The sequence below is a fragment of the Aquarana catesbeiana genome, linkage group LG08 (assembly GCF_042186555.1).
Source record: "Aquarana catesbeiana isolate 2022-GZ linkage group LG08, ASM4218655v1, whole genome shotgun sequence".
Classification (NCBI taxonomy): domain Eukaryota; kingdom Metazoa; phylum Chordata; class Amphibia; order Anura; family Ranidae; genus Aquarana; species Aquarana catesbeiana.
The window spans coordinates 67844970-67858648 of NC_133331.1; the positions used below are offsets into that span (position 1 = coordinate 67844970).

The window sequence follows — 13679 nt, forward strand, 5'->3', positions numbered from 1 at the left end:
TCCAGGCATAGAAAAAATGTATTAATCTACCCTACTCCCTTTAGTTGATAATCTGATGATCTGGAACCCATTTTGCTTACCTGATTTAAAGAAGAATTCAAGATATGGACATGGTATGGTTCATGTATGGTCCATCTTGGGCCAATGTAACCATATACAATATATAGCATACTTCGCCGCCCACTTGCTGAATCTTCCATGGTGGCTGCCTTTTCTGCTTTCTCCTCGGCCCATCCCTAGGATCACTATATGTACATAGCCTACCTACTCAAAGTTTTAGTTTTCCTACAGGCATAGATAAAATGTATCAATCTACCCTACTCCCTTTAGTTGATAATCTGATGACCTGGGACCCTTTTTGCTCACCTGATTTAAAGAAGAATCCCACGGTGGCCACCTCTTCTGCCTACTCCTTGGTCCATCCTTGGGATCACCTTACATACAATGTGTATTGCCAACCTACTCAAAGCTTCAGCGTCCTCCAGGCATAGAAAAAATTTATTAATCTACCCTACTCCCTTTAGTTGATAATCTGATGATCTGGAACCCATTTTGCTTACCTGATTTAAAGAAGAATTCAAGATATGGACATGGTATGGTTCATGTATGGTCCATCTTGGGCCAATGTAACCATATACAATATATAGCATACTTCGCCGCCCACTTGCTGAATCTTCCATGGTGGCTGCCTTTTCTGCTTTCTCCTCTGCCCATCCCTAGGATCACTATATGTACATAGCCTACCTACTCAAAGTTTTAGTTTTCCTCCAGGCATAGATAAAATGTATCAATCTACCCTACTCCCTTTAGTTGATAATCTGATGACCTGGGAGCCTTTTTGCTCACCTGATTTAAAGAAGAATCCCACGGTGGCCACCTCTTCTGCCTACTCCTTGGCCTGGCCATTATAGATGCAATGGGGTTGATTTACTAAGACTGGAAAGTGCAGGATCTGGTGCAGCTCTGCATAGAAACCAATCAGCTTCCAGGTTTTATTGTCAAAGCTTAAAGTGTTACTAAACCCACAACAGTAAAATCAGTCTGTATATGCAGTAAAGCATGTTTGTTATACTCACTGTGGAGCCTAAGGGGTTAATCCTTTGCATTGTGTATAAAGGCTGTTTGATTCTGTCTCTTTGATCCTCCTCTTCTTCCACTGTCTCCAAAAAATAACCAGATAGTTACAGGGCCAGGGGACGGGCTGCACATGCTCAGTTTGGTGGGTATTTTTTCTGGAGAGTGCATGTGATCAGCACAGGGCCAATCAGCACTGTCCAGACATGTCCAGACAGAGGATCAGAGGAGACTAAAAACTCCACCTACAAGCTTTCCTAGGAACTGATACAGGTCACAAGACTGCTATATACTGCTGATGAGAAAATGTATTTATCAGTTTATAGTTACCAAAATGATTGCATTTCCATGTTCTGTGTACTGTGAGAGACCAGATACAGTGAATGCAGGTTTCTGGGTTTAGTAACACTTTAATTGACCAAGTTGGAGTTCGAAGCTGATTGGCTACCATGTACAGCTGCTCCAGATTTTGCACTAACCGGGTTTAGTAAATAAACCCCTATGATTTTGCCCAGAAAATAATTTTCCCTACAGTAATTCTAAAAACAATTGAGACTGACAGAAACTAAATATAATGACAGAATAACCATCATTCTAAACATAATGACTCTCGGAGAAGGGTGGTGGGGCTTGGTGTTTCCATGGTTACCAGTTGCTCACCTTGTTCAGCATGTCCCTTTCTCTCACCAGATCGTCCACTGCCTTCTTATCTAGCTCAGTTTGTTTTTTTGCAGACTCCAGCTCTGAAGAAACGAAGACATATTATACAGCTAAGTAATAAGGAAGAACTGACTACACAAGTTTAAAATTCATTGTCAACCTGCGCACTCCCTTCTTCCATAAATTCACACCAATGACATTGCTGCGTCCAGTTTGTGAAATATATATATAAGAAATACAAGATCTGCGGCATCTCACAAGCCTCATGCACATGGGTGCATCCAGAAGCATATGACTGCATGCATAAACGCATTTGTGCAAATACTGGGGTATACCCGCGTACAGCCATTGATTTCTATGGGCGGCTCCCGGGTGGAGAAATGCACCCAAATTTTACATTGTGTGGCCCATGGCACCAATGTGCATGAGGCCATAATGTTACTTATCGATAGAAGGTTAAAGTGGTTGTAAACCACAGACATGAAATATGAACAAAGCATATCCCCCTAAAGTGTGTACTTCTCTCAGTCCAGAGCACTAAGTGTAATTTCTGTCTGCTGCCTTGTTCCTCTGCTTACAAGTTTTCCTGACACCAAGAGAAAAAAGGTGACAGGGGAGGGAGCTGCAGCAAATAGCCTGCAATTGACAGCCTCAGCTCTGTTCATGTGTGCTGTGTGAAAGGGGGTTTGCCCCTTTTCTCCAACCAGCTCTCAGAGCTCTCCTCACTGAGCGCTGCAGAGTATAAATTCAGCTCCTCACTCCCTTTTTTTCTGAAAGCTCAGACAAACTTTATAAATTCTGCACTTTGAACGGATGTAGAGAAGAGAGCACTGTAGATAAACAGGTACAACTTATGTAGGAGGATTTGTTTCATCTCTGTGTATCACTTACTTCACTGGGTATATGTGAGAGTTTACAACCAATTTAAAGCAAGCTATGTTCAAACCAACAGCTGTGCCTTAGGGTGTCAGGGCCAAGCATCCCATTGGTAGTGGAATCTTTTCTGAGCGTTTTGTTTGTAAGCTATCAATCCTCCAAAAGGACACAAATTCAATAAAGAATTTATAACACGTTTTTGGCAGTAGGGTCCCTTTAAAATGGCCTGCACCTTATTCAGGAAAGTCTTGCTACAGTTTCATTGCTATTTCCGACGCGTGCAACAGATTCAGGTCATTTTTACTTCCACCACTATGGCTGCAACATATTTACAAAGAATTACCACCAGTTTGCAATTTTGAAAACAGACTGTAATTAAAGTGATACTAAAGGCTGCTAAGCTATTTTTATTAAAAAAAAAAAAAAAAAAAGAAGAGGTAATACTTAACTGCTATGTTGAATGATGATATTGAACAGAAAGGTCCCTTACCTCCTCTTCTGGCAGACCCCCACTGTCACTGTCCATTCCTTCCTCCTCTGGATGCCTCCTTAGAAAGCCAGGTGCTAAGGAGGCACCCAAGCACATGCTCCCGAGGCGGGCTGTGTGCATCCATACACACACAAAGAGTTGGTAAGCCACGCCCCCCTAAACCTTTTCACAGGAATTTGAGAACAGCAGGAGCCTATAGCTCCCCCTGCACCTAGTGTCTCCTGTGAGTGAAGAAGTGCCACAGCCAAAACAGCACCGACAGGAGTCAGGTAAGTGTTAAGGGATGAGGGGGAAGTAGAACAGGTAGTGGGGCATTTGTTACCTTAATGCAGAGAATGCATTAAAGCGGAGTTCCACCCAAAAATGCTGGTGACCCCCTGACATGCCACATTTGGCATGTCATTTTTTTGGGGAAGGAGCGGGTACCTTATTTTTAAAAGCACCCAGCTCCCACTTCCTCCCCTGGCGCTGGAAGGAAGTTCACCTCTCCCCCCTCCCTCCCTGCAATCTTCTGTGACATGTCACAGGTCCCAGAAGATTGCCCGGCCATTCACAGCACGCAGTGTGGCTTGCGCATACGCTTTGTGCGCTCGCATCGCTGGACCGTGAGACAGGTGAGTGTCTGATTATTAAAAGTCAGCGGCTACACTTTTTGCAGCTGATGACTTTTAAAAAAAGCTAAAAAAAAAACCTTTTCACTTTAGAATCACTTTCAGACCAACTCTGAGTTGCCATACAGAGAGACACCAGTGCTCAGAGTGGAGGAGTATGTAAGTGTGAGAAGGGGTCAAGCAGAACTAAACTCTCTCAATCAACATGAACTCTTTTTAATCTTTATGCTGCCAGCATTGGTAACTAGACGGTATATTGTTTTTACCAATTTTAAACTTTTTTTTTTACATTTCTTCAGTTGCTTCTTGGTTTTTGGCCTAGGCCAAAATGATGTAGGGGTCTTCACTGGTATGTTTTTTCTTTCATCTGGAGGTGGAGGGGCTTTCTCAGCTAAGCACACCCTCCTGCCTGCATGCCTGAGCTAAAGGCAGATGGCTATCAGGAAGTAAATGCTACATGAATCACCTGCCCTCACTCAAGATGGCCACAGCTAGAAATGCTTGAGGGGTATTTTTTCAGTGCTTTTTCAACAAAATAAAGCATGGAGGCATGGAGGCATGGATGGTTAGGTGAGTTTGCTTTGAATATTAAAAATAAATTAAACATTTTCAGTTTGTGTTGCTAAGATACAGCTACATTTCAATTTAAGGGATCTAATGAAATCTTGGATACTATTAAAAACCTGATGGTGATTTAATCCTTCCCGAAACTGTAATAAAGAAATTTTAATAAAGAAAAAGCCATGGAAGTGTCCTGCATGCATCTGCCACAACCAGCTACATAATATTATCGACTACTTGATCAGATCAATCAAGCAGAATATAAGAATGGAATAACTATACCTCTCTCAAGTCCAGTAATTTGATTTTTCAGGGTCTCCCTTTGTTGCTCCACCTCGATCTTCTGCTCTTCCATTTGTCTGTACTTCCTTTGTATGGACTCTCTGGCTCTGGAAAGTTTGGAGATCTCTTGCCTCATCTGGCTGACTTCATCTTCTCTAGACTGATCAACAAGATCATGATGGGGTTATCAGCAGAGTTCATACATTTTAAAACCCACCAACATGATGGTAAACCTTCCAAATAAGGTCCCAGAGCTGCCAGTAAATAATCCAGAAAATGCCTATGGGACTCAGCAGGTTCTCCTGCAGGCTTATAATTGTTACCTAGGCTGGGTCTGAATTCTCAACTCTGCCCACTCAAGCCCCTTTCACACAGGCTGTCCGATCGGGTCCACCTCTCAGTTTTTCAGGCGGACCGGATCGAACCCTGCATTGTCCTCCATGGAGTGGCATATGTCAGCGGACACATGTCTGTTAATACCCGCTGCCATCAGATCCGATCTGTCCGGCAAAAATAGACAGATGGTGTTTTTTTTCAACTGTCCAGCGGATCATTTCCATCTCCATAGAGGAGATTGAGACTGTGTCCGTGTAAGCTCTGCATAGCGGAGACACGGACCTGTCATTCGCTTGCTCAGTGGAGATCAGCGGAGAGATTCTCTACTGAACAAGCGGATTCTGCATAGTGGGAGGTGCCCGTGTGAATCTCATTTACACTTGCTTTGACTTTACCACACAATAAAGCACCTACTTTTTTGATGCTTCAGTGATGCTTTGGTGATGCTTTTTTGAAGCTTTAATGAAACTTGGCAAATGCCCTGTATGTGTTGATTTTCTATTTGTTTTAAAGGGGCCCAGTAGAACTCCAGCTCAGTAGTACCCCCACTCAGCAGATCCCCAGCTCATTAATACCCTCATTCAGCAAATCTCCAGCTTATTAGTACCCTCTTTCTGCAGATCCCTGCTCGGTAGTACTCCCAGCTCTGCTGATCCCCTGCTCAGTAGTAAGCCCCAGCTCTACTGATCCTCTGGTTTGCTGATCCTCCTCTCTCTCACACTGCACACCATGTGTGATGTTGCTAGTTTCTCCTGCTTTGGTCCCCCAGCTCTGGTGATCCTTTGCTGCTCAGTCCACACTCACTTTCCGCTATAGCATTCCTATGTGTGACATCTGCTAGTTGCTCAGCTCCGGTTTGGACCCCACTCACCTTCCTGCTGCTTTTTGCTGCACACCAGATGTGACGTCTGCACCAGACACTTCCAGAAGATATACACATGAACCAGAAGTGACTGCTGATGACATCTTTCCAGTTTGCTTGTTGGTTTCCCAGTGCATCCTGGGATATCTCATACCTGCAATACCTCCAAAACAAAGCGAAGCTAACGCTGAATAAAAGCCCCTCAAAAGCTGCAGGTGCTGTTAGTGAGCTTTGTCATAGACTTCTGTGGAGGCTTTGGAGACGCTTTGAAGCACCAAGAAAGTGACATGGGGTATAATTTTTTAAGTGAAACAAAGCAAATGCAACATGTGAACAGGACTGTAAGGCAACCATTTTATTTAGAAACAGGTGTGTTGATTGGCATGCAGAGCGCTTTAATAAAAGGGTGTCGCATGCCACATTTTGAAGCAAGTGTAAACGAGCCCTTACATTTTTTTTAGAATTCAGAGTGCAGTAGATGGAATATAGTCCCTTGTCATTGCAAGCCATTCCAAAGGTGTTCTATCACGTTAAGGTCAGGGCTCTGTGTAGGCCACTCAAGTTCCTCCACCCCAAACTCATAAAACCATGTCTTTATGGCGCACAGTCATGAATGGTGAACAGGAGAATAGTTATGGTGGAACAAAACAGTTTGGGTCTTCCCCAAACTGTTACCACAAGGTGCACAATTGTCTAAATGTCTTTGTATGCTGTAGTATTAACAATAGCGTTCACTGGAAACATCTCAACTCATTTGTTCAGAGGGGTGTTTTCATACTATTTCTCATATGGTAGGTGTGATGGTCAAGTATCCCCAAACACTGGTTATATATATATATATAGATTATATAGATGTCATGCACCCTTTCTTAATTGCTTCTGCAAGTATGGTCCTATTCAATTTAATCTCCGCAACTCACATTTTCAGTTTTCATTAAGGGCCAGTACACACCACATGCAATCAAGTGCGTTGTTTTTCTACATCAAAAACTCATGGAAAGTAGGTTATATGGTTTCTAATGGCATGGTTCACACCAGTGCGGTCAGTTCCAGAAATTAAAAGTAGGACATGCTGCATTTTTCCTACACTGGACTCTATTGGAATGCAGTAAATCGCATCAAAAATGCAGCGGAATGCACTGGAACGCATCAAAAATGCACTAGACCCCAGTACAGTGGAAAAAAAAACTGGAAAAAAGAAGAAAAAAAGCACATGAATTGTAAAACACAAAAAAATGTGCATACAGAAACTGGATGCACATTTTTTCCAAAACACATCTGGACTGCGTTTTTGTGGTGTGAACCAGCCCTAAAGCTGAACTCCAGGAATAATCTTTGTTGCATGCTTACATGCGTAGTGGCCTCCCTGGATGTCGAAAAAGCTTTTGACTCCGTGAAGTGGGAGGTCCTGCACCAGTTTGGTTTCGGGCCTAGATTTATTTCTTGGATATGAGCAGTGTACAAGTCTCCAATGGCAAGGATTCATACGGAAACCTCTCTCCCCTCCCTTTTCTCTTCAAAGGGGGACTAGGCAGGGGTGCCCACTCTCCCCAGGGCTTTTTGCCTTAGCAATTGAACCTATGGCTATTTTATTATGGTGATCACAAGAGGTACAGGGCATAAATATATGCCCCCTTCATGAAAAGATCTCGCTATACACAGATGACACCCTATTACACCTTAGAGATGATGGTGCATCTTTGAGGGTGGCTCTGTTGGTTATGGATAGCTTTGGGCATTACTCAGGTGTATATGTTATTTGTGGGAAATGCATTCTCTTTCCTCTTCACCCTTTACCGGACCCACCACAGGTTCATACACAACTCCAGAATGTCCCTATTCGGATGTTTGGGAGTTGAGATACATAGAGATCTTGGGCAATTTATTCCCCTCAATTTAAACCCAGTCGTCTCCCTCCTAACTCAAAGACGTGTCATCTGGAAGTCTCTCCCCCTCACCCCAGTAGGACGAATTAACCTTATTAAGATGTATATTTTACCTAAGTTTACGTACCTCTTCAGACAGACACCAATACCCATACTGAACGCATTCTTTAGGAGACTAGATACCATTCTTATCTCTTTCATTTGGAAAGGGGTTACCTCTAGAGTAGCAAAATCGACCTTGCAATTGCCTATTACGCTCGGGGGCCTGACTTTGCCTTGTTTCATTAAGTACTATTGAGCCGCTATTCTGGTCACGGTTAGGCGATGGCTGTCGGAGGAGCCGGTCAATCCAGCCTCCACTTTAGAGGCTGCATTGCTTGACTCCTACTCTGAGCTATGGAATTTGGTCCACCGGGGCCCCCGATCCAATCCAAATATGACCCCCTCCATGAGAACAACCCTTTTAGTGTGAGATACAGTCCGGTTGAAGGTTGAGAAGCCCAGCTCTTGGTGCCCCCATATGGGGTAATCCACGTCTCCCACACTTCCGCTTCATCCCGGATCCGGTCTTATGGGCTAGGTATGGGATTAAGACTCGGAACGATATAGTGTCCTGGGGGAGGTTGGCCACCTTTGATGACCTTAAGAGAAGATGGAACCTACCTAATCGTATAAAATAAAAATCAGAAATACGCGGTACTCCTGAACCCAGCGCTCAATCAAAATATGTAACCTGCACCTTCAGCCGCTATTATAAAATACAAAATTCAATATAAAAATATATGCCTAATTGTTAACAACCAAGCATTAACAGCGCTCCATATGAATAGCCTAAAATATTCAAAAATATGATAACTCATATATTGCAGTAAAAAGTTCTCTCATGTAAAATCACAACATCCATAAACCATAAACGGTGATTTTCATTGAAATGTCCATCAATCTAATAAGCATAAAGAAATGTGTAAAGCCCACTCCTCATATTGGCAGTTCAGTGAAGTGAAGTGTATAAAAAGTCAAGACGTGGTGCTGTGCCTTGTGAAGACGGAATGACGAAACGCGTCAGTGCGTGACCACCCGACACACCAGCTCCACCCAGTTTCAATGAAAATACCTCTAAGGTTTCTCAGCTATTTTCACTATGGCAGATCGATATACCTACACTAGCGGATGATGACTGGGAGGAGGGTCTTCAACAATATCATCCCGTGATGATATTAGCATGGGATAGATTTACCCAGCTTAAGTTTTTACACTGGGCCTACTACTCCCCAGCCCGATTGGCAAGAATCTACCCCACTAGGGCAGCAACGTGCCCTCGGGGTGACTCGGACAGTGCTACCTTCTTCCACGTGGTGTGGTCTTGCCCGAGTCTGCAGGACTTTTGGAGTAAGGTGGTGAGTGACCTCAACTATATTGGCAAAATAAAGGTCCCGTGTGATCCCATTCCTCTACTGCTAGGCATCTGTGACACATTAGGAGCCCATCAATCCAAAACATAATTTGTCTTTTATGCGGCTTTCTAAGCCAGAAAAGTGATCCTCCTTCAATGGAACCAACCTCAACCTCCGACAGCGCAGTTATGGAAGTCCTTAGTGAATGCAGCCCTACCATTAAATAAATTGACCTATTTGGGACGCAACTGCCCAAAAAAATTGATAAGATTTGGGCCCCATGGGTGAAGGTGAGGCGGTTGACTCTCGAGCAGGGTTTGGAATCTTCTCCTTCCCGCCTTTTACTTTTGGTGTGGTATATATATCAAGATATATGTTGATACAGTATTGCTTCTTGGCTTCCCCACTAGTAATTTCTCCTGATCCCCCCCCTTTTTTTTTTTCGCTTTATCAGTATACCCTATATTAAATTGTCCACTGCATACTGTATTCTGACTATTCTTCTAGATTACTTAATTGTGTTTGAAAAACAGCTGCGCAAATACCGCGTAATAAAAAAGTTGCAAAACCCACTAATTTATTCACTAGGGCCTCTGCTTTAAAAAATATATATAATGTTTGGGGATTCTAATGAATTTTCTAGCAAAAAAAACCCAAATTTTCACATGTAAACAAAAAGTGCCAGAAAATGCCTGGTCTTCAAGTTGTTAGAGTGTAAGTTCACCTTTTCACAAAAAATTAAAATGTGAACACTGTACATCCTACCCACCACCCCGTCATCTCCATGGATTATTAGCTTTCACTGTCCACACAGCTGGTGCAGGGGTCCGGGGATTTGAAAGCTGCGGTATGCTTCTCCTTCTTTACTTAGGGATGCCAGGACTGATCAGAGCAATTCTGATAGGTCAAAGCGGACACATGCCAGCAAGTGGCCAATCAGAATTGTTCTGATCAATCCCAGAAGACAGCAGCTTTCAAATCCGCAGACCCCTGCACTGACTCTAGATATGTTTTTTATTGTATACTTAGGCTAAGATCACACTTGGGTAGTCTCTGAAAAGCGATCCATAGTGAATTGTATTCAGAGAACGGCTAAGCATAGAGAAACACATGAGGCCATTGGTGACATTTTTACCTTTAATTCTAGTTGCTTCTGCTGGTTCTCCTGGGTCAGCTGCTCATTGGTGATGCCGTGCTGCTCACTGTCCTGTTGGAGTTTGGTGTTTCTGATCTGGAATTGCTCCAGCTCTTTGGTGACTCTCTCGTTCAGGATCTGGGGAAGGCAATCATAAAAAGTAAGTAGGCAGAGTGGGCGTTTTATTTATACACAGTGTAGTACATGTTTTGTAGCTGAAGGCAGTCTGAAGCCTTTGCTTGTAGTTTTCCCTTTTCCCTTTACAAATTCCCTGATGTGAGAAATAAAAACAGACCATCCTCTGTGCACGCCACTGATAAAGGTTTCACTTTGTTACTAAGGACTTGATATCCCTAGTTTTGAGACTATAAAGCCGTGTACATACGACCGGACTTTTCGACCGGACTGGTCCGACGGAACGAATCCGTCGGACAATCCGACCGTGTGTGGGCTTCATCGGACCTTCAGCAGAATTTTTCTGTCGAAAATCAGACGGACTTTAGATTTGGAACATGTTTCAAATCTTTCCGACGGACTCGAGTCCGGTCGAAAAATCTGTTTGTCTGTATGCTAGTCCGACGGAGAAAAAAGGACGCTAGGGCAGCTATTGGCTACTGGCTATGAACTTCATAGTCCCTTCGTACGTCATCACGTTCAAACCAACGGACTTTCGAATGGACTTTAGTCCGTTTGTGTGTGGCCAAGTCCGGTCGTTCGAAAGTCCATTGTAACTCCGTCAAAAGTCCGTCGGAAAGACCGTCGGACCTTTGATGCTGAAAAGTCCGCTCATGTGTACGCGGCATAAGGCTCACCCTTTAGCAGCCACAGCTTGAGTAGAAAAGCCTGTCCCAAATTTCTGCAGAGAAGGACTGTTGCAATCTGTATAGAAGCAGTGGTCTCTCTGCAGAGGTCACCCCCTGTGAGTCAGAGCTAAAGCCTCCAATTAACAGTGAGCATGAGCTTTGCTGACTGCAGAACTCTGCTTCTAATTCAGCAGGGAGCCGGTCAGACTTCTGTTTCTACACACAGGGACCACTGTTTCTACACACAGAACAAAGGTCCTTCTCTGCAGGAAGCTGGCATGGGACTGACCTTACTACTCCAGTTTGCTGCAGATAAGGACCACTGCAGCCTCTGTAGAAGCAGTGGTGTCTGTGCAAAGGTCTGACGCGCCCCCTGTGAGTCAGAGCTAGAGCCTCCAATTAGCAGCCAGTATGAGTAAAGCTGATTACAAAGCTCTAATTGTGACTTAGCAGGGGTGTGCTAGACTGCCTCTGCAGAGAGACTGCTGCTTCCACACACCAGGTGGCTGGCAGGGGACAGGCTTTTCTACTCAGGCTGTGGCTGCTTTCTAAAGCAAACAAACTGTAAGGTAACTGCAGGGTGTAACTTTGCACATCTTTTGTTGTGATGCCCCATGAATGTATTAAATGTCAGATTTTTTTTGTTCTGCCAAGCATATGCCTATGCATACATGTGGCCTCATGGATGTGGGTCTTTATCTGTGGGGCCACATATATGCTCTGCTGTGTTTGAGGCTGGGTTCACATCTATGCGAATTGGATGCGGATTTCTCTGCATCCAATTAGCATAGCAGAAAATTGTGATCGCCTCTCTATGGAGCCAGTTCACACATCTCCGCAGCGGCTCTGGTGCGAATTGCACAGGAGCCCTGTGCATCTTTTTGGTCCACTTCAGGTCTGAATTTAGCTAATTCGAGCTGAAATCAGATCTGAAACTGTGAAAGGAGATGCACCGGACCCCTGCTGTGAGCCGGAGCGTGCTTCAGTGTGAACCCAGCCTGAAGCATTAGCACATAAACCAAGCTGTCAGTACTACTGATCAGAAACCAGTTGGCCCAGTTCTCAATCACCTGATCGCTGTGAAAGCCTCTGATCAGTAACTCTACAGCACGCCCCTGTGTTGTGTTTTCCTCTTGAGCGGAGAAAAAGATACACTGTAATATGTACATTATATAATACATTGTATTGTTTTCCCCTTGCTAGAGGAGAACATTGTTAATAAAGATAAAATAGCTAAAGCAGGGTTTAATATAGGTCAGTGTCAGGGTTACAATTGGGGTCAAGGTTAAGGTCAAAGGTCAGGGTCAGTGTATTTTAGGAAGAATTAAAAAAATATTTTTTAACCTCTTCAGGTCCGCCCCATAGCAGTTTTACTGCTACAGGGTGGCACCTGTGCGACGGATCACGTATATATACTCGTGTGACGGCTCTTCTGGGTATGGCGCACACATGCTCCCGCTGTGATCACACACACAGCAGGAGCCCAGCCGCCGGCACTGGTGGATTGTTCAGTACACAGGCAGAACGGCGATCTGTCAGTAGGGAAGGCACGGACCCTGTGCTCCTGCAAAGCAGAGACATGAATATATGCCTTCCCCTAGTAAACCTAGCACCTCCCCCACTACACTAAAACACAGGCTGAGCACACAGTTAACCCTTTGATCACCCCCTGATGTTAACCCCTTCCCAGCCAGTGTCATTAGTACAGTGACAGTGTATATTTTTAGCACTGATCACTGTAATAATGTTATTGGTCCCCAGAAAGTGTCAAAAGTATCAGTTAGTGTGCAAATTGCCTGCCGCAATATCACAGTCCTAATATACAGTAGGTCGCTGATCGCCGCCATTACTAGTAAAAAAATTTTAAAAATATCCCAGTTTGTAGATGCTATAACTTTTGCGCAAACCAATCAATATACACTTTTTGGGATTTTTTTTTTTACCAAGAATATGTAGCAGAATACATATTGGCCTAAATTGATGAACAAAATGAGATTTTTTACATTTTCTTCATTGGATATGATTATTGGCAGAAAGTAAAAAGTATTGTTTTTTTTTTTTTAAATTGTTGGTCTTTTTTTTGTTTATAGCGCAAAATATACAAAACGCAGAGGTGATCAAATACCACCAAAAGAAAGCTCTATTTGGGGGAAAAAACGAAGGGCATACATTTTATTTGGGTACAGCGTCGCACGACTGCACAATTGTCAGCTAAAGTAACGTAGTGCCATCCATGTCGCAAAAAATGGCCTAGTCATGGGGTAAATCGTCAGGAGTGGCTAATTTAGTATCAGTATTATTAACTGTCAGTGTGTTTAGGTAGGATAAAAAAAGCAAAATGTGCACTATTTTTTTTGGGCCTTACTACTGGTACAAACAACAAATAATATACACATATAATATACACATATGTGGTATTGATGCAATTGTCAGGGTGTTCTTTCACGGAAGGTTATGATAATAGCAAGAAATATTCAGGTACATTTTTAAAAACTATTTTGTGACAGCTTTTATTTGATAAGTAAAAAAAAAAAAAAAAATAACACAGGAAATATCTATTACCATTTATACCACATTAGAAGCCCAATTTATCCTGAAAAAAAAGATAATCTACCTGGATACATAAAGTAGTTGCAATGATATGTACAGTTTGACTAACACACGTCAAAGTTACAATACTGTGTTCAGGCGTTTAATTTACGCTCCGTC

At 43.2% G+C, this 13679-nt stretch overlaps 1 protein-coding gene across 1 annotated transcript in view; it reads right to left on the minus strand.

Annotated features, from left to right (window-relative positions):
- Positions 1–13679, minus strand: part of CFAP58 (cilia and flagella associated protein 58) — a 114204-nt gene that overhangs the window by 61142 nt on the left and 39383 nt on the right. Inside the window, exons 6-8 of the mRNA XM_073595928.1 lie at positions 10168–10305; positions 4555–4714; positions 1735–1817 (exon numbers count right to left, since the gene is read on the minus strand). Coding sequence (XP_073452029.1) covers positions 1735–1817; positions 4555–4714; positions 10168–10305 — 381 coding nt within the window. The remainder of the gene's footprint in view (positions 1–1734; positions 1818–4554; positions 4715–10167; positions 10306–13679) is intronic.